The following is a 21,725-nucleotide window of genomic DNA, read 5'->3' as shown; positions in this document are numbered from 1 at the left end:
TATTCCACCAGCGTCTCCTCGAGTGCACTCTTGTTTGTCCTGCCGCCTGCCGCCGGGCGGGGGGACTCCTAACAGGGTGGGACAGCTCTGCAGCACTCCTAAATCCTGGAGGAGCTGGAGTGACTTTCACAGGTTACAAAACTGATGAAAAAATGCTTTTACTGCCTGAACGTTAGAGGCCACGTGCATCGCACGGAGCATTCGGGGACATTCAAACCGGACGCTCTGAAGTGTCGGCGCAGCGAGACCACGAAACCTGATCCTGGTCTGCAGCCGCGTTTGTGTGCGTGTATCGTATCGGTGTACAAAGCAGCTCACGTGCACGGCGGACCGCCTTCACGTCACTTTAAAGTATTTCCTGTCAGACTCGGTAAATGCCTGCGGCGCACATCTGCTATTCCTGTCTGCTCGTCTGTCTCTTCTGATTTCTGTCTCTGTCTGCCTCGCTCTGTCATCGTCTCCACTCGTCACCGTGACTTCCTGTCCGCTCGCAGTTCGAAGCTTTTCTTTAACTGATTATTTGACCTTTAAATACTGATTACAAGTTAACTACCATATACAATCCTCTTATCACACAACACTGTGCTGCACAGGAGCCGGACAGTTTTATGTTTTCTACGGTGGCCTTGAGCCGCAGCTCTCCAGCTCTCCTTCTTTGGACATCAGCTACTGGAAAATACGCTCCGTGTGCAGGCAGACGTGGACCCATCTGCAGAACACAAAACAGCTTTAACAGAAACCAGGAACTGCACTGAGCAGAAATCACAGGAAACAAAACAGACGGGACACACAGCTGGAGGACACTGAGGGCTTGAGCACACCTGAGAACTCAGGTGAACTAAATCTAACTAACGACACAGAACAAGCAAAACTGCCTCACACGAGACAGGAGACTAACAAAATAAAGCAGGAAGTAACGCACAGCGAGACTCTGTTTACGTCGCGTGAGCGTGACACCAGGACCGGGGACAGAGACTGAAGACAGAAGGCTGCAGAGCTCAGACGGACGACAACAGGGAGCCTAACGGAAGCCTCTGATTGGCAGAGGCTTGGTGTTTCACACAGCGCCAGTGCAGTGAAAGCAACCCTGCAGAGCCCGGACCTCAGCATCACCGCAGCAGGGTGGGATCATCCTGGCAGCGAGCGCAGCTCACAGTAATCACATCATCAGGACCCTTCTGCTGAAGCGAAGCCAGCTCCCAGTGTTCCCAGCACAGACACAGACCTGCTCTGGTTAGTCACCGTCTCACTGAGAAAGCTCTTGTTGACACTGAAGCTCGTTTGATTGGACTTAAAACAATAAAAGGATCTTTTCTGAGTGAGACTCATGAATCCTGATTACACAGAGGCCTAACTTCTGTGGGAGTCCTGACTGTGGCTGTGATTTGGTACAGAGATGGAAGTGATGAAGACGGGTCAAACATTTTTAGAGAACGATGACCTCTGACCTGTGGATCGTGGTTTGAGCGTGCACACTGAAAAATTGCACACTGAGAACATGCCGACAATACTCATTAATCAGGAAGTGATGAAAGGCTTAAATTACTAATACTGCCCTCGGTGTGCGTTTGGTGATGTCTGAGCTGAATAAGCCCGACAGCTTCCTCTCCGTGCGCCGAGCGTTCGGCCCTGCGCACTCATGTATTCTATCGAGCAGTCAAGGACGAACGGCGACTTTAACACACGCTGCAAAGTGCAGCAGCAACACCTGACGGTGTCCAGTGTTCCAGAGAAATGCAGCCAGCTCGGTTCCTGAGAGGTGGAGGAAGCTACAATATGTTTATGACTGCTTTAAAAACATGAAGCTGTTACTCACCATGGTCGTCTCAGCAATGGAGCCAAAGCTGTTGATGAAAATGTTGCAGGAAACGTTGACGGGAGGACCTGCCGAGACACAAGGACATACGTCAGCTTCATCCTCCGCCCACCTCTTCCCTCCTGTGTGTGTTTGATTACAGGACTGGTTTTGGTGTATGTACACCAGTTCAGCCAGTAACAGTCAGTCTACGTCTGCTTGCTTACACTGCTCTCTAAACCTGTGTCTCCTTCCTGTTCCAACTTCTGGGGGAAGCTGCCAACAGCTGCACAGGACCAAGTCCTCGCATTCTCCTCAGGCCAGCGACTCGCCGCGCTCGCTCATCCAACCCGTGGCTGCTCCACTCACTCAGCTCCAACATGCTTATCATGAATTACTCGTGTTAGAGATAAATCTCAGTCCTGCTCTCGAGACCTGCACCTGAGGTTAAGTGAGAGCCTGTGTGTGTGTGTGTGTGAGCCTGTGTGTGTGTGTGTATTCATATCTTTGTGGGGTCCTGGTCCCCACAAGTTTGAAGGCATCTTTTAGACTCTAAATGTGGTTTAGTGTCAGGGTTACAGTTACAGGTGATGGTTAGGTTCAGGGTTAGACGTTCTCACTAAGATATGAATACTCGACACATGTGTGTGTTTACACATTATATATAGAGATACTAAAACGTTACTTGAGCGTATGAAGGATTACGTGTTTTAAGTCGTGCCTGCAGCCGTTGAACCACAGCCGTGGGGCAAGCACTGCAGGTTTGGGCTGAACCATGAAGCATGCGTCCAGCACGTCTGCCTCCGTCTTAGCTGCACAGCAACGGGTGGAGGAATGTGTGAAAAGAACTACAAGTAGCATCTAGTGATCGCATGCCCGGGCCAACCAGTTGTGGTTTACATCCTGTCTGCTCTGATGTTCAGGAGCTTTGGAGGTTTTAGTGAAGCTTCTGAACATTTGTGCAAACGTTTGTCGCAGCACATACATTCATGTTCTCAGAAGTGCTTTTTTAAATCAAAATCACTGTTTTTGTGTCAGATTTGCAGAAGTTTTTATGAGTTTTTATGAGTAAACAGTGCAAAAGAGCGCAGGTGCGACTGCAGGAAGTTATGAAAGTCAAAGGAAAGACTTGAAACTCATCATTTATTTAATCGTGACTGAACAATCAGTGAGAAATATTTCAGACTTCACATCAGTCTGAGGTTAGTTCAGACAGACCGAAGCTGTGGGACACGCCAGACACGAAATGCAAATTATTCTCATGTTTTTCTTCTTTTAGGCAGAAAGTGAATCATCAACATCTTTTTAAATCCAGTTTACATTAAACTGTAAATTAACCTTTACTTCAACAGGAAGTCCCGCCTTCACCTCCATGTTCATGTCTCTGCAGATGTGTGTGATGTTCACATAACAGAGAAGACGTTTGTGCTTCTCACTCATTTGTAGGCTTGACAGACTCTGACAGAGGATGAGCGTCCTCCTCCATGCGTGGAAACAAACACAAACACGCTCTCTGATTGGTGGAAATGCGCTCTCCAGTAATATTATTTATTCTCTTTGCAGCAGTCGCTGTTAGAACAGTTTTTGGATATGAACTAATGTGGAGCGCATGAATAAAATCAGGCGCTGTGTGTGTCCTAACGGCTGTGGCAGCTTGGTGTGTTTCTGCGTCTGAAGGAGGAGAAAGTGGAGGTGACACGGCTGCAGGTGTTTCATAATCAGTAATCATGAATGTTTAGCCGGCTTGCTGTGAAGCCGGAGCTGCAGACGTGGAGCTGATTCAAAGTTCAGTCACGAACGCCGGGAGCCGTCTGCATCAAGTGGCTCGGCCCGCCACGCGTCAACACGTTTCCTCACAGGCCAAACGACTTCCTGCAGTAAACACGGACGTCTCTGTAGTTACCTTTGAAGTTCGGTCTGATCCGGGCGTCGTAGCCAGAAGTCCTCCCCATCAGTTTGTCCAGGAAGTCAGAGGGAGACATCGGGACCTGGCGTGTCCTCACAGCATGGTCCAGCTCCTTACATCGAGCCACGCTGTCACTGAAACACAGCACACGTAATGGTCACGGCATCGCCGCAGCACGAGGACTTTACTTCTCTGCCAACATTAAACGCTTACGTTATGAATCTGACTCCACTTATTGACACTCGATGAGTATTGGACAGCAGATTCAAACACGCCGAGGACGACGCCTCCAATAAGCTCCCTCCACAATAAAGTTCAGTGCAGCGACACGCAGCTGAACCGTGGGAGTCGCTGACCGTGTCACTTCTGATCAGCTTTCACATTATACTCACATTTGTTCTCTGACCTTTGCAGGAAATGGTGGAAACCACACGCTGTGGAGCGCTGTGATCGTCTGCAGAGCGTGTACGAAAGGATCTGACCGCTCTAACGTCACAGACACAGACGAGTCTGCAGTGATGACACAGCAGCTGGTCCAGATGTGTTTGTGGGAATAAACCAATCAGGCGAGCCCAGAGTTAACATGTTTACAGCCTGATACAGGAGCAGACTAACTACAGCTTTGACCTGATCTTTGTTTTTAACTCAGTTTAGTTACTTTCAGTTTTAGTCTTTTTAAGTATTATTGTTTTTAGGACTTATCACAACAAAAAACAAACATCACGTCCATAAAATCATCATCGGTGAAGCTGTGACAGCAATTTTTACCACATGAAGAAAAACTAAAGGCAAAACTGTGCAACCCCAGAACAGCTGTAGTTAATCAGATAATCAGGCCCCATCTTATCTTAATGACCTTGTAGTACCATATCACCCTATTAGAGCACTTCGCTCTCGCTCTGCAGGCCTACTTGTTGTTCCTAGAGTATTTAAAATGGGAGGCAGAGCCTTCAGTTTTCAGGCCCCTCTTCTGTGGAACCAGCTTCCAGTTTGGATTCAGGAGACAGACACTATCTCTACTTTCAAGATTAGGCTTCAAACTTTCCTTTTTGCTAAAGCATATAGTTAGGGCTGGACCAGGTGACCCTGAATCCTCCCTTAGTTATGCTGCAATAGACGTAGGCTGCCGGGGATTCCCATGATGCACTGGGTGTTTCTACCCCACTCACTATGTATTAACAGACCTCTCTGCATTGAATCATATCTGTTATTAACCTCTGTCTCTCTTCCACAGCATGTCTTTATCCTGTCTTCCTTCTCTCACCCCAACCAATCACAGCAGATGGCCCCGCCCCTCCCTGAGCCTGGTTCTCCTGGAGGTTTCTTCCTGTTAAAAGGGAGTTTTTCCTTCTCACTGTCGCCAAAGTGCTGCTCATAGGGGGTCATATGATTGTTGGTTTTTCTCTGTATGTATTATCGTAGGGTCTTCAGCTTACTGGCCTAAAGCTAACAATTATTTTAAGTCTAGTTTTTCAATAAATGTAACTAAAAGTTTTATTCACATCTAGTTTTAGTGAACTATAAAATTCTTGATCTATAGCTTCAGGACATCCGGGCATGTATTTATATAAGTCACCTGTTTAAATCGTATTAAGGCTTATTTTAGGGGGCGTGGCCTCTTTGACTGACAGGTGGATGGTGACACAGGTAGCTGTAGCTTCACGTCTACTGGACCTCTGGACGTGTTTGTGCTGTTGGAGCGTTTTTAATGGCATCATGTGACCAATAACATGGCTGCTGTGACGTTACTGTAGCAACAGAGTGTCCGACAATTATATTACAATTTCAAAGTGATAGAATAAAGTCAATAATTCACTGAATTACTGAGTTTATTATGTATTTATTATGCATGTGCACACTTGGAGCAAAGCTGCTCAGTGCGCTCCTCTAACACTGCGTGAGATGTGTGTTGGCTGATGAGCTGTCCTCTCATGTAAGTGATGTATGCGTGTGCTGCAGACCCATTAATGTCACAGGATATCGTCATGTTAATCACAGTTAATTACAATCATCACTGCTAGCATTAAATTAACACTAACTATACAGATCTGTGTGTGTCTGTGTGTGTCTGTGTGTGTCTGTGTGTGTACTCTGGGGTGAATGGGTAGTAAATGCCAAGGTAAAGCCTGATGATCCTGAAACTGCTCCTGTGCATGTGTGTGTTTGTCAGTTGGGACAAGAGGGAACATATCCAAAAATAACTCTGCACACAACATGGGTCATACTGTCTAACACGCACACACACACACACACACACACACATGCACACACACACACACAGCTACATCCAAGTGTAGTTTCAGGATCATCAACCTTCACCGTGGCATTTGGATTAGCTTCCATTTAGCCCAGCGGGGACGAAGCTTCCACAGTCTCAGAGACACAACGTGGTTGTTTACCGTGGGTTCGATCGCGCTTTCAGCTCCTCCAATAAAGATGCAGCAGCAGCGACAGCAAAGGCATGAGGACAAACAGTTTGCAACTCATTCATTTGAAATGAGCTGAGGGAGACGAGAGCAACATTTAGACCTCAGACACAAAAAGAAAACAGCAGCAGGTCAGCAGCCTCCTCTCACTGTTCAGTCAGGTCACGTAAATCACAAACTGAGGCCGACCGTATCATCGCCTGTTTGCAGGAATAGTTTCTTTAATAACTTCTATAATAGTTCATACGACATTAAAACACCACATGTCAGCATTCAGGTAGCGTTCACTGAATTTATACCAAACAGCTGCAGCATGAAGCCAAGCTGAAGCACCTGCAGTTCCTCTGATGTCCACCAGAGGCAGCAGGGAGTCAGGCCCATAGACGACACATGTTAACAGCACAACTGCACCAACACACCGTCTAAGGCAGAGCTCCAGTTTGGTGCACCATTAAATTCTAGGATGTTAAAAGATGTTAGTGACCAGCAGGTGTCTGTGTGACATCATACCTGTCAGCCAGGTGTGACGCCTCCAGCTGCAAATAAAACCAACACACCAAAGCTGAGGCTTTCAGTCTGAACAGAGATGAAAACATCATGTACGGTGTGTGTGTCTCAGGTCCATCAGGGGCCGTCTGACGGTGGTAACTTATTACATTTCTCGGTTCCTTGTCTGCACGCCAGCCTTCCAACATCCAGCTGTGGATTGAAGCCACGCAGGCTAAAGATGGGAGAGGACCGTTTTTACAGAGACAGAGGTGCATTAAACCCAAAACTGTGCACGTGCCCACAGGCGCTGCAGAATCATCGTGTGACCCGGCGTCTTTCTTTGGACCGTACCGCTAACAGTGACACGCTCAGCTGTCGGCTTGCAGCATCTTCAATCAGACGTTAAGCTGCTTAGGTTGCTGTAGCGATACCTCTCCCAATCTTTGGTTCTGCTCGCCTCGCCTCTCTTCACAACTCCACCTCTCACCATCTCTCCTCCTCCTCCTCCTCCTCTGGCTTTCTGCTGCTTTGAAACACAACAGGACAGTAACAAGTGATGGAGACGGCACAGCATAAGAGCTGATCCTTATCAATAATGGATGAGCCTTTAATCTGGAAGCACCATCGCGCATGCAAAAGGAACCTCCAGGGAGCAGCTGAATATGTTTACTGTAATTCAGACAGCATTCATTTAAAGTGAGCTGCTCAATAACTGGCACATACACACACACGCACACGCACACGCACGCACGCACGCACACACACGCACGCACACACACACACACACACACACACACACACACACGCACACACACACACACACACTCTATTATACTCTGAAGCTCGTCTCTGATCGATGAGTCCTGCAGCTGGCAGTCTCACCCAGAACTCGGTGAGACTGCCAGCTGGTGGAGATTCAGCCAATCAGAAACACTCCCTGCTGATTATACTGACCTGTTACTCATGCATCATGACACGCGTTGCACATTTAACCGCAACCCGAAAAAGTTGGCAGAATGTGTGAAAAGCATAAATATAGGATGTAATGATTTGAACATTCCATCAGTGGGAATTAAAGAAGCAACAAAAGTTACTAAAAATAAAACAGCTGGAGGGACATTTTATCATTTGGCCGTAATCATAAACAGTTATCAGGTATAAAAAGAGGCGGAGCTTCTCAGGAGTTCAGAAAGCCTGACACTCGCGTCTCTTTCACGAGTGGCTGCAGCCACATGGCAACAGCCTCCATGTGCCGAAAATCCAAAGTTTTACACGCAGAGAGCTGAGGGAAGAAGAAATCCCGCATACATGACGTAAACCTTCCTGCACCTGCTGGTCACAGAGGCACTGAGCTCATATTGATCCCGCCCTACTAATCAGCTGACGGATTATGGTCAGCTGCTGGAGATATCCTTCTGTACCTGGCAGCGTTGGAGCAGAGCGTGCACGGCATGTCTGTATTTCTGCCCAGTAAACAACCATACGGTGAAATGCTGCAGATGTTTCTTATGGAGGCAGCAGCTCCCACAAACCCCACAGGGTTCAACATCTGCACTCATCTGGACATCCTAACGACGTGTCACCCGCTCTCACCCACCACGGTGCTAAAAAGCGTCCTGGTGAGGATCGGTTCGAAGCGCTGACAGAATTATTTATAACTAGCTCTCTGATTATGCAACAACACGGCTCCGTGAAGCCGACACGAAGAGACAGAGAGAAGAGGCCCTTTGCATCTGGCCGCACCGAGCGGCTGGGAGACCTCGACTTATCCCTCCCATTACGTAACGCCCCGTCTCCGTCAGCACGGCAGGAGAGACACTCGCAGCAAAACGGGAAAATAACGTTGACGACAAAGTGTCAGTAATCCGTCATCCCGGTGTGTGGGCTGTGAAAAACAACGAGGACTTCAAAATCATCAGCTGACTCGTGATTTTAAAAGTTGGCAGCACAAAGGTGCACAAAGGGCATTGAAATTATAAAGTAATTATATTTACGTACAAACGCTCCGGGACACGAGAATAAGGCAGCAACAATGCAAGACAGGAGGAACAATTATACTGTAAGTCATTTTAAATAACTTTTATACTGCACGATGGGCCAATTCTGTTTGCTTTGATTCAGTTCAGTTTTATTTATACAGCATCAAATCACAACAACAGTCGCCTCAAGGAGCTTTATACTGTAAGGGCGACCCTACAATAATACACACAGAGAAAAACCCAACAATCATATGACCCCCTATGAGCAGCACTTTGGTGACAGTGGGAAGGAAAAACTCCCTTTTAACAGGAAGAAACCTCCGGCAGCACCAGGCTCAGGGAGGGGCGGGGCCACGCTACTTAAAACTACTTACAGTAGAATTATTTCTTTATCACTTCCTGTCCTGTAAATGTTGGATCGTTATCTCACTATATTAGTGAACCTACAGGTAAGGGTTTGTAGGTAAATTTAATTACATCATAATGTCAGCTAAAATCCAGTGACACCACTATGCTTTAAGCATATTTAAAATGTGCCCAACACAGTGAACCTGACAACAATCTGCTGCGAGCACCTTAAATCTAACTGAGCATGAGTGTGACGCAGTCATGTCATTTGATGTTTTAGTCAAATAAAAAAAATCATGTTTTGATAAAGTCTGCAGTTCCTCTGGTGTCCACATGAGGCGCCAGTCAATCCCACATTTACAGCCAGCCTTTCTTTTCTGTGTTCACTTCATCCCATTGGTATTACTGTCGGGTCTCCACGTTACCATATAAAGCGCCCTGAGGCCACTGCTGAATAAAGTTTATGTTTTAACAGCACTCCACATTATATTTGCTCCCTTCGCTGCCTCTTCAGGTGGTCTCACACCCAGAGGGTTGCATAAAGACAGGAAGTAAAAACGGGTGTCTGAGAAACACAGCGACGCTACCGCTGAGCACGGCGAACAAAACCAAATCATCCAACAAAGACGACAGGAACCATCAGAGAGGAAGAGAAAGGACGAGCGTGTCCAGAGCAGTGATTTCCAACATAAAGACGAGCAGAGGGAGCGGAAGAAATGAAGGCAGAGTGCTTTGGTTTGAAAAAGAAGGACAAAGAGTGCAGGGACTGCGGCATTCACAGAGACGCCACTCAGATCGACCCTTTAAACTGTGAGCGCTCCACGCCTTCCTGCTGATGTGTTCACCGCGTCTGTGACCTGAGCCAACCTGAGCTCCAAGCTCGTCAGACTCTTTGTTATCATGTTGCTGAAACCAATCGAGGGTTTAGAAATGATTTAGTGCCGTGTAGCTGCTGCTGACGCCAGGCAGGTCCCACAAACACCAGAACTCACTTCTGTGGGCGTCTCCTGCACTTCAGCCGACGTCCGAGCAGAACAACACCCATCCTGCACGGACGACTTCCTTCATGCTGAGGAACAAACAAACTGGGCCCGATGTTCGGCCTGAAATATGAATGCAGGTCTGTCTTCTGCTTTACCTGCACGTGACGTAATTATGGCGTCTGCCGGTGGCCTGTCCTTTTAGCACTTCTGTGTACAGCTGGTTCTTCAGTTCTGCCAGCACTGCTCTTCAGATTCTGAGTATCTGATCGCCCTGTCATTTACCACAGCTGCAGGCTATTTCTGACCCGCCCACTGCAGCGCGAACAGCTGGATCGGCTCGTCTGGAGGGCTGGCCTCTGAGCACTGACGTTGATAAGCACCACTACAGTATTCATGCAAAATTAGAGCTCATCCTCCAATAATCACGAACCTGCCGGAGCGTGTTTGTGTGTTACAGCCGCCATCGTACACCGTCAGCCACGCTGCCTCTTTCTAGTAGCAATACCAGCAGAGCCACATCTGGTTGGTTAATATTTTAAACCGTGTGGCGCTCCACTCCAGAGGTGCATTACTAAGCATCCTGATAACCGCCGAGCGTGATGTAAACCCTCTGAGCTCTGCGTTATCTGGCTGAGGCGTCATATTTCCCCTGTTCTTGATAAACACATTCATTCTCTCTGAAAAGGAATTTTTCATTTTCCATAAAAGTCATTAAAGGTCAGGAATGAGGTCGTCACTTTTATAAAAACATCGGTTAGTTTGGTGAGTCGGCGAGTGCATCAATAAATATGGGACAAACCAGGAGGAGGGGCTTACCGAGTCATGTGACTCGCCTCAGTTTGTTTTGGGGGACACGGCGTGGAAGCATGCGTTCCTCTTTCGCATGCTTGCGTCTGGCCTTCTCGTAACTCGGGCCTCGCAGCCACAGAGCCGGTCTGACGTGATTGTGAACCGAGGCGTCTGCAGACACTTGACCCCGCTGTGAGGTGAAAACAGTTCCCGCCTACGCTCCTCTCTTCGTGTCTCTCGTGTTAATTTGAAGCCTCTCTGGTCCGTTTGCCGCTGTAGAACTTGTTCATACTAATTAGCTGCTAGATGAACACGTATGTTCTGCAGCTCCCCCTGGGGTCTTTTCTGGCATTACAGCCGAGGACAGCCCGGTGCCGTGACAGGGACGGGGTCGACTGCTGCCCTCGGCCAAATGTTCACTTAGCGTAGAGACCGCCCCCGTCACCACGTACACACAACCAGCCGCAGCACCACTTAACTGCGACATGCTTCCTTCAGCAGTAAACAAGTGTTGTTTCACTCATATTTGTCATGCAGGCCACGGACACACACACTTATCGCTGTTATACCCCACACTCGGGGTTGTGACTCCGGTTATTCCCCCAGTTTCACTCACTCGTAGCTGGGTCATGACCCACGGGTCAGCGGTTCAATCCCCGGTTCCTCTAGTCCACGCGTAGGAGCATCTTCGGAGAACCCATAATTTCACCCAATGCATCGTGAGCATGCGGGGGTGGGCTAGGTCAAAGGTCACTGAAACTGTTTGATATTGATTCTCTGACATTGGTGTGCACTAAGCAGTCTTCTGCGATGAGGCGAGAGCTGAGCTCGTCCACAGACTGTGGGTAACAGCAAGGCAGGGCACAGGAAACGAGCTTCTCTGCACAAAACCGAACAAACCCTCCTGCACACGCTCAGCTGCCACTGCAGCTTTTGGAGCCATCCTAAAACTTCAAGGAGCTTCTGCATCATCTCTAAGGTACCTTGTGCCTCTTTCTGACATGCACTAACGACATACAAATGTGTGCTTCACGTCTGAATGTGCATCCTGATGCTGTGTATTAATATTTACTGCGTTTGCATTGATCATAAAATGGGATGGCAGTGATGGTTTTTAGCCACAGCCACAAAATAAGTCTTTAAATGGTTTACTCACCATCAGTGAGGGTTAACCGGCACAAAGCTACGCTGACACAACGGACCAACATCGACCACTGGCATCTGGAAATGTCACATTATTTAGCAACAGGTTGTGATTGGTCACCAAGGACGACATGTGACGTGGGCACATTTGAGGAAACTCGGTGGAAAGGTGAAGAAAGGGGGAAAGGAGGAAGCCATTAGGTCTTTGTGTAGATAGACTGGGGGCGTGTACAGGGGCAGAGGATGTGCTCCTTTGTGTTTTTCATTAATGTAATCATGACAGCTGCTGTCTGATTAACAGGAAACACACATTAAAACCTGGGAGCAGCGTTTTCTGCAGCACGTCTGCAGGTGAAATATGTGAAATAATTTATAATCTTTATAATCTTTATAATCTCTTCTGCTATTTGCACATTCTTTACTGTAAATTCCTAAGTTAATTTGTAAATTTTGTAAAACTTTTTTTCTGTCATTTAATGGTCGGGCATTGTACAGCTGCAAGCATTTCACCCCCATGTCATACTGTGTATGGTTGTGTGTGTGTGACAAATAAAATTTGAATTTGATTTGATTTATGTTTCATCGTGTTTGGTGCCATCTGCACTCAGATGATCTCATTCTGTATCTGTGTATATTTGCATCTTTGCAGCTGGACTGTTGAATTATGAACTCCCAGGAGCTGTGAAATGGGAGATAAACACCGACTTCATGAAGTAGCTCTGCAGCAATTCCCTCGTGCTAATGCAAGAGATAACCCGACGTGGAGCCTCGGGAACGGTTTCTGGAGTGTCGACTATTTTCCTGTGACATCCTCCTTGGGCTGACATAAACCATCATGACATGTTTCTGTATATACACTTAGAGCAGCCTTTGAAGCAAGTATAAACTACATATTAAGAAGCATGTTTAAGGGAGAAAAGCATAAAGTCAGAACAAACGTAAATAAACTTGACATTTCCACGGGGTATGACGATGGACGAAATCTGAAGCAGGAACTTGGGAATCATTCAGGACATTCATCGTGTCCTGTAGCTCAGCTAATGAAAACATGAAATTCGGCCAACCTCCCCTTTAAGGTCTTCTCCATGTGCAGCTTTGCACCAATTCTGCATTTCAGAAGCTGCCTGAAGAGTCGATCACACGTTAGCGAGGTCCTATCTGAACCCTGAGGCCGTTTTCTTAAACTGGACGGAGAAGCTCACGGAGAAGCTCACGGAGAAGCTCACGGAGAAGCTCACGGAGAAGCTCACGGAGAAGCGCTGCGACGCATTACAGGAGTAAATATTCTGCTTTATCGGCTTGTTGACTTCAGTGGGACCAAAATGAACGTTGGATCCATTAAAACTTCAGACTAGTTACTGTCACCACCAGAGATGGGCAGTAACGCGTAACGCGTTACTGTAATCTGATTACTTTTTTCAAGTAACGAGTAAAGTAAGGGATTACTATTGCAAAAACGGTAATTAGATTACCGTTACTTTCCCGTAGGAGCGCTGCGTTACTGCGTTACTCAAACCGTGATTTTTTTGTGAGAATGTCTCATGACAGTGACGTAAGCGAGTGCGACGTTCGTGACAACAGCTGTGTGCAGATCAACAATGGATCATATAACGAGTGCGGAGAGAGTATGAGCGTGCAGCGTTTAAAGCGTGGAAGTACTGACCTTACTTTGAGTTAGATTCCATAAAAAGTGACAAAAACATTAGCGTCCGCTGTGCGTGGGAAGAAAACTTCTTTTTACAGCGAAAAAACCCCTAAACTTCAGAGAAAGCACCGAGTAGCTACCACGTGATGGGAAACTCACAGAGAAACTCGCGGATTCTTCCACTGACCGCTGCGGCTCACCTGCACCAGGGTAAACCTCCGCCTGCCTCACTCCTGCTATACAGGTGAAAATAGAGCAACAGGACCGCTAGTCTTTGATTTTATTTATTTTCTGCTGTGTTTTACTTGCATCTATTTGAAGAACTGAGTGTAAACACAAAAACTATTTTATTTTATGTGCTGGAATGTGCAGAAAATAGGTTTAAATGTTAAACTAATTTCTTCCAGTCAGAGAATGTTGCAGATAATTAAATCTTTGCTTGATGCATAAAGTTAAAAGATTAAAACTAATAAAACAAGTTTTAAAAAGAGACTTTTCCATTTGATTACATTTTGTGATGGATTATGCAGAAAAAGTAGAATTGGGCTGAAAGATCTATCACTTTATCACCTATTCAGGTTGTAAATCGTGTTTTTAAAAAGTAACTAAGTAACTAAGTAATTAATTACTTTTGAAAATAAGTAATCAGTAAAGTAACGGGATTACTTTTTTGGGGAAGTAATCAGTAATTAGTTACTGATTACTTTTTTCAAGTAACTTGACCAACACTGGTCACCACAAACTCAGCAGAGAGCGCACACGGACGAACTCACTCGTGTTTGAACGTCAGCGCTGAACTGTATCACCATCATCATCACCGTCATCATCATCATCATTTAGATTCGTTTAGCATCTTTCAAGAGGGCCAACTACGATTTATGAACAACAAGGTCCGAAGGTTTTGTGGAAGAGGTGAGTTTTGAGTCCAGCGATGAGGCGTTGTGGAGTTCCAGTGGGTGGGGGCCGCCCCACCGAAGGCTCTGTGGATGGGACAGGAAGCAGACCCATGGCAGAGGACTGTGTGTACAGGTGCAGCAGGTCAGACAGGTGCTGAGGGCCGGGTCGCTGACAGATTTACAAGCGAGCAAAAGGGTCGTATATGTGATGTGGTGACTTGACCACAAGTCAGTGGAGATCTGTGAGGGTGGGGGTGACGTGACCCCAGGGCTGAGTGCATGTCGTTGAGTTCTGGAGCCTCTCTGGTGCAAAACCCAAACAGGACAGTGAGCAAGTTGAAGGACGTTGTGAGGAACGTGTCAAAGGCTGAAGGACGAGGATGTGGCCAGAGTCAGCAGTAATGAGAAGATCGTTGTATGGGTGGACACGGCGCTTTCCTGAGGAGAGGAGGGTTGGAGACCGGCCGGCTTCTTGAGGACGGAGTCACTGAGCCGGTTTGAAGCTGGGGGGTACCTGGTGTATCCACTCACCTGACAGTTTCTGGGGTTTTTGGTGACACCAACACGATCTTCACTCACTATCAAACCCACTCCTTCCTGCAGAGTTTATCCTGTCACTCAAAATGACACTGAAGCTGAGCTGAAGCAACACGGGTCAAACTGGAAGGAGTTCAGAGGCGTGGAGTCGGGGAAGGTTTAAAAACACGCCTCATGACACTAAAAATATAATGCACCTAAAATGTTCCAGAACATAACTTCTTTTGATTGATTTTGTTCACATCAGTATTTTTACAGTTCAGTTAATAATAATGTGAGCGGCGCCCTGCCGTGGACGCTCTGCTGTGCTCTGGGCGTCAGGGAGGCGGCTGCAGTTTGTTAGTTAACTCTGTGGGTTTTATAAGCTCGACTTCCCCGGTGCGAGATGACACGGCCCATTTCCATCATATTTGGGCCTCGCTAATGTAAAGCAGCGACGCGTCATCCGTGTTTATATACAGGCTGTGAGTCAGAGGAACGGCGACACACTGTCACTGTCACAATAACACAGAACAGCTGTTTTAATGTCATTCTTCCCGACAGCTGGACTGAAATTACATGATGGCTTCCTGTGTTCGTATTAGCGTTCAGGCCACCGTGACCTCCGTCCTTTTCATCCACCCATGCAAAGTTATCAGATCTCTGTGCGTCCCGTGGAAAAGATGGACGTTTCTTTTCCAGTATCTGCATGAAACACTCGGAGTGCAGAAAAAGTCATCGTGACAAAGCACGGAGGCTTGTAACGGAGCGCGGAGACAGCAGCGAGTACTGAAACATTAAAGAGTCTGCAGGAGTTACATGTTTACTGCATTATGCAGGAAAATTATGGAAATTAAGGAAAAAGCTACTCAATTCCCTGAAACAGCTTTTATAGTAGTGGACCTGTCAGTGTAAAGTGTTCCCCTTGGTCGCCCACAGAGATGGTGAAGGTAGGAAAACCTGCTCTAATATTTCAGCCTCTGTTGTGCGATATCAGGCAGGGAGGGAAAAGGACAAAGCAGACCTTTGGGTATTAAGCAGGAGCGACGGCCCATCCAGCGCTCTTGAGTGACGGACCGTAAGCCTGTTAAACTTTGTCTCTGAATCCATCCGTGACCCTGTAAGAAGATTTACCGCAGCTTTGATCTCCTGTGTTCAGCCTTTTATGCGCAGCTCGCTCAAACTTTTGGGAAACCGCCATTGTTTTCATTCCAGAGCTGATAATAAAAAATGCAGAGAAGAGTATCTCCATCTAAAAGTTGGCTCATTAATAAAGGATGTGAGGCTGCGGGAGGAGGAAGAGTCGACGCGACAGAACAGGAAATCGCTTTAGTATCAGTCGGCCTCAGCCTGACTTCACAGGAACTATTTGTGGTTTCAAAGACAAAATCTCACGAGCCTCAAGTTTCACATCGCGGAAGGCAGATCCACTGTAAATCCACATCTCCACCAGAACCAGGAGCTACAGTTACACCAATATCAGTCATGTGATATCCATTATCCAGTCACGTGTTCACACCACGCTGCAATCGTGCCAGAGAGCTCCAGCTCAGACTCTACAGGCCTCAGTTAGCACGCTAAAGGTTAACGTTAAAGCTGGTTTGGAAGGGCTGCAGGAGAAAGCCTCTCCTCTCTGGGAAGAACACGGCAGCACGGCTGACGTTTGCAGATGTTTGTCCTGGACCGCCGAGCTGCTGCGACGGTCCGGTCCAGACCTCAGCGTGTGACCTTCAGACAGCCGCGCATCAACCTCAGTGAACTGAAGCAACGCTGTGAAGACGCGTGCGTGAAAATCTGTGTCCACGTGAGAAACGGAGAATAAAACCGTTACTTTAGGTTATTGCTGCTACAGGAGGCTCTACGAGCTGCTGAACGAGCGGAGAGCGTCGAAGCGTCAGCCACAGCTGAGTCGTGGCTCACTCCCAAAGCTGTGTGACCTCAGGCCCAGTTTGCACACATTAGTCCAGTATAGGCTAACCGACCCCATGATTCAATCTTAGACTGAAGATTAAAGCTTCGACATCCTCTTCTTCCTCTTCCTGTAACCACTGCCCCGCTCATCAGTATTCTGATATTTCTTCAAGTTAAAACTGCTTTGAGTTTTTGACACGTCTCTTTAAATGTTTCACAATAAAAGCCTTATTAAGAAAAATATGTGAAACACAGAGAAGCTTTTAATCTGAAACAACCACAGGAAACACTGAGTTTGTATAAACAGGGTAATTTAAATAGCACGACCAAAGGAAAAGAGGCTGAAAGGAGGCACCGTGCCAGCTTTTACCCACTTTTAAGGTGGAATGGTTTTTACATGTTGGTGCGACACTTGACACCTTAAATGTGGCTCTAACGTTCAGTTTGCATTTACTCGATTTCACGCAGAATAAACTGAATGTGAATATTTTATTTCCTGTCTGAGGGTTTTTCCGGTCTGCACCGGGATCATGTGACAGTTTTCCAGACTCGTCGATCTTCAGGCTCAGCAGGTTTGAACAAAAGCGTGACTCCTTACATCGAGAGAGAGACGGAGGAAGGGGATAATGAGCTGAGATTAACGCTGTAAACTTACAAGAAATCAATAAAAATGAAGAATCACCATTGAAGACTCACAGTCATAAATATGTGAGGGTTACGTGCCGGCCTACAGCAAACCTGGACACTGATCCAGGACCAGTACTTCGGTCTTTAAATAAGTGAAAAGGCAAATAAACTCTGAGCTCCTCATGTGCAGCCACACTGCTGTCACAGCGGAGCGCTGAAAGCTGAACGTGAGCTCGTTCCCTGGGCTCAATCATCGAGGCTGCTGGCGGTCAGGACCCGAGGCTGGCTGACAGGAAGCCATCAGAGCACTGACGGCTCAAGCTTCTCAAACCTCCTCTGACTTTGTTTCCTCGGACAGACCTCGCTGTCTGTGTGAGCGACGTTTCATTCAGGAGCGCTTCCTGCAGAGCGAGGATGGCCCGTGAGCGCGTGCTGTCAGCAGATTGGCTGGAAACTAACTGGGACTGAAGAGAGTTTAATGAGTCACGCCGGAGCTGAAGGACTGACCCAGTTGGTGAGACTCTGAGGGGCAGCCTCAGAGTTACGCCAGGTCACGATCAGTCACATTACTGTTTGGTGATATTGATCACTGTGCCTAATTATCCAAACAGGAAGTGAACAAACTGTAAAGCAGACTCAAACTGCGTCCTATAAAAGGAGTCATTTGTCCCACGGCTGTCCCTCGAGTGCACGCTCTGATCCCTGCATGTGTGACTCAGAGATGTGGTCACATGATCGTGGACTCAGCCAGCGATGAGCACGTTTACACATGTTCACACCACAGGACGGTAAAGAGGCCATCATACAGACCGTATAGACACAGACACGCAGATACGAAGTCCACGTCAGCCTTGAGCAGCCTGCCATCGCTCCCTTGCAGATTAAAACAGTAGCTGTGAGATTTTCTGGACAGAATTTTAGGCGCAGTGAAGGGGCGGAGCGAGTCAGTTGTTGGCTTGATCACAGTTTGCAGCTCTGCGCGTGAAGCAGCTGCGATGAGGATCAGCACCACCCAGTCTGAGGCCGCTGCTCTAAGATGAGGAGTTCAAGTGTTTGGGGTTCACCATCGCCCACCATCTGGGGCGATCGTGGCTCAAGAGTCGGGCGTTCGCCTTGTAATCGGAAGGTTGCCGGTTCGAGCCCCGGCTCGGACAGTCTCCGTCGTTGTGTCCTCGGGCAAGACACTTCACCCGTTGCCTACTGGTGGTGGTCAGAGGGCCCGGTGGCGCCAGTGTCCGGCAGCCTCGCCTCTGTCAGTGCGCCCCAGGGTGGCTGTGGCTACAATGTAGCTGCCGTCACCAGTGTGTGAATGTGTGGATGACTGGATGTGTAAAGCGCTTTGGGGTCCTTAGGGACTAGTAAAGCGCTGTACAAACACAGGCCATTTACCATCTCTGCTGACTGACCACATCAATGAAATCTGGTACAAGCGACACGTTTTCACTCTCGGAGCGTCGTCAGGGCTCAGAGAGGAGCTGAGGCGTCCTGGTGCCTCCTGAGCCAGGAGCGTCTCAGAGAGGGAGCAGCTTAGACTGCTGCCTCCACAGCAGACCCACAACAGGATCGGGTTACTACTAATAATTAACGCCTTTACCTGCACAGGTAACCTACTGGACTAACAGCTGCTTCAGGACAAGCATCATCACGTGCACGTGCTCAGCCACTCCAGGCTCCTCAATCAGTCAGCTGTCACGTGACACATGGGCGCGAGCGGAGGCGAGGATCATTCTGCCCACGCAGTCACTGATAACCCTGATCCCAGCAAATTATACCGACGAGACTTCACACAGAAAACATCAGCGATAAAAATAAAATAAAACTAAACAGATATAAAATAAAATAAAAACATTAAAATAAATGCATCAGCAGCCACGTTTCTCACACATGAACATTTCAAACAGTTTGAAGTTCAGCTCCATCCTGAAGCACCTGTGACTCCAACAGGAAGTCCTCAGCGTGCCTCACACAGGTAAGGGGGGGTTGGGGGGGTCGTACCTGAGCAGCAGCACTACCCGCCACGCGAGCAGGCAGCCCGCCGCGGACAGCGTCCTCCTCCTCATGCCGGTCAGAGCCTCGCGCTGCTGTCCTCGCGCCTCTGGATGCTTTCAGCACCGCGAACAGCGCTCGCGCTCCAACTGTGCTCACACGCCACGCGGGGGAAAGCTCACGCACATGCCGGAGAAACGGAGCGCGCTCCGCTGGGTCCCATCACCGCGGACAGCGCGCGCAGCTGTGCAGACCCGCTCTGGGCTCGTTCTGTGCCCTCGCGAGGCACGGGGCACCAAGCCCCGCCCCCGCTCCGGATTACGTGAGTGGCAGGCAGCTCGACCAATCGTGTCTGACACCAGGAGCCCGCGAGCTGCAGCCAGAGTGGCGTCTTTACCGCTCTCATCTCCGCCTGTATGTGTCTACCCCCTCCCCCTGCTCCTCCTGCCCTCCTCTTCCCCCTGCTCCTCCCCTCCTCTTCCTCCCCTCCTGCTCCTGCCCCTCCTGCCCTCTTGTACTCTTCCTCCTCCTCTCCTCTTCCTCCTCCTCCCCTCCTCCCCTGCTCCTCCTCTTCTCTCCCTGCTGCCCCCCCCCCTCCTCTCCTGGCTCCATCTGTCTCTGGTTCATCGTCTTTCTGCTCTGCTGAGCAGGAGTTTGGAGAACCACATGTGTCTGTGATTGGCGGCTGTGTGGAGGACGGCGCTCCCGTGCGCTGGATGGAGGCCATGGTGATAATCCCTCAGTTATGACTTCACGTGTGGAGTTCCAGCTGCAGGAATAATAAACATGATTTTAACATGTGGAGGTATTAAGGTTATTATTAAGGTTATTTTGTTTTCCTTGTGAGGTCATCAGAGGTTCAGGTGATGTCACGCTTGTAGCGGGGCCTGGGTGGATGAATCTACAGGTGTGCTTTAGGTGTGGCAGACTTCTTGGGATGTTGTTGGGAATGTTTTTATCCTGGATGCTGAACACTGGTAACACTCAGGTTACCTGAGGGGTGGGTGGGAACAGATGTACTGAAGCCTCAGCTTTGATGGAGGAACCTTCACTCCTCCTCCTGCTGCCTCCATTCATTTCCTGAGCTGACTGAACGACCCAAAACGTGGCTCTGCGCTGCACGTGCACATGTGACACTGATGGGACGATGAAGGTGCTGAAAGCCAGAACATCTTTCAGGCACTCATCATCATGTTCACACTAATGTGTATGAATGAGACATCAGCGCGGTGACACTTTTAACGCACTCCTTTCACCTGCCCCTTCATCACATGGTCCCTGCCCCCGGCTCTCTCAGCGTCTGTGCAGCACCACAGCTTTACCTTCGAGTGAGGGGTCAGAGTAGGGGTGGCTTTTTATAATCGATTTATCGATTAAAATCGATTCTGGCTTGGATAACGTGAAATCGATTCATTAAAATCCTGAATCGATTTTTTTAATATAAATTTATTTTGCCCGAAATGCCAGAATCTCAGGTTAAACCTCACAAATTTCAACAACCACCAAACAGCTAAGACAGTAAATGAGAGCAGAAACACGGATTCTGCACAGAGACGTAAACACACAGCGCGGACCCGCCGAAACATCAGGATCAGTGAGATGTAGCCTTTCTCACCCGACGGCACGGACACGGTCGGGGCTGAAAGCCGACAGCTCGCTGATCCTGATCTGTCGGCGGCTCCGCGCTGTGTGTTTACGCCTTTTTGCGCTGATTCTAAAGCTGTTAGTTTTATCTCTCTCCAAACATTATTGACTGAACCAGCAGCAAAAGAAGATCCAAACTACGCTTCAAATAAACATCGTCATGAATTCTCTCTGACTTTTGCTGTTTTGCTTCCACCAGGATAAAATCACACTTCATGCACAGCTCTCCCTCTCTCTCTCTCTCTCTCTCTCTCTTCAACAACAGTTTCCCGTCTAAAAATCTGTTTTCTTCATTATTCGCTTGCTTGTTACGCACAAGTCTACTGTTGTTTACAGCCTGTCAGCCGCTGTTTTTTTTCCCGTTTTACATACTTCCGAAAAGAAAACCTAATTTCTGCCGTTCAATACTGAACAAATTTAAACTTTCTAAAATTATGCAAAATGCAAAACGCTCAGCCATGTCTCTAATAAAACCGCTGTAACTCAGAGGTAACGTTTATATGTTGATTAATGCTTTTCTTTCGTTTTTGATCTACTGCAGAATATTTTTATAAAATCCCAGGCCAGGAAAATGTCCTTCATGTTTTTCTGTGTTTATCTTCAGCTACTTTGACACAAAGGCCTCTGCTGTGACGCTCACAC

At 47.9% G+C, this 21,725-nt stretch overlaps 1 protein-coding gene across 3 annotated transcripts in view; it reads right to left on the bottom strand.

Annotated features, from left to right (window-relative positions):
• The window catches only part of LOC146384752 (glycine receptor subunit alphaZ1-like), a 50,939-nt gene extending 31,102 nt beyond the window's left edge, over nucleotides 1-19,837 (bottom strand). Inside the window, exons 1-3 of one of the 3 annotated variants that reach the window (XM_084929816.1) lie at nucleotides 19,449-19,837; nucleotides 3,699-3,835; nucleotides 1,817-1,884 (exon numbers count right to left, since the gene is read on the bottom strand). In XM_084929816.1, coding sequence (XP_084785942.1) covers nucleotides 1,817-1,884; nucleotides 3,699-3,835; nucleotides 19,449-19,513 — 270 coding nt within the window. In that variant the 5' untranslated portion in view covers nucleotides 19,514-19,837. Of the gene's footprint in view, nucleotides 1-1,816; nucleotides 1,885-3,698; nucleotides 3,836-6,637; nucleotides 7,282-19,448 lie in introns of those variants that run through there. The other 2 variants (XM_084929814.1, XM_084929815.1) reach the window with 2 other exon arrangements.
• Nucleotides 19,838-21,725: the final 1,888 nt, after the last annotated feature.

The sequence above is a fragment of the Perissodus microlepis genome, chromosome 6, assembly GCF_051167445.1.
Source record: "Perissodus microlepis isolate ML-2025 ecotype Zambia chromosome 6, ASM5116744v1, whole genome shotgun sequence".
In the NCBI taxonomy this organism is placed as follows: domain Eukaryota; kingdom Metazoa; phylum Chordata; class Actinopteri; order Cichliformes; family Cichlidae; genus Perissodus; species Perissodus microlepis.
The sequence above is the reverse complement of the archived record's forward strand: the minus strand, read 5'-3'. Positions and strand labels throughout refer to the sequence as shown.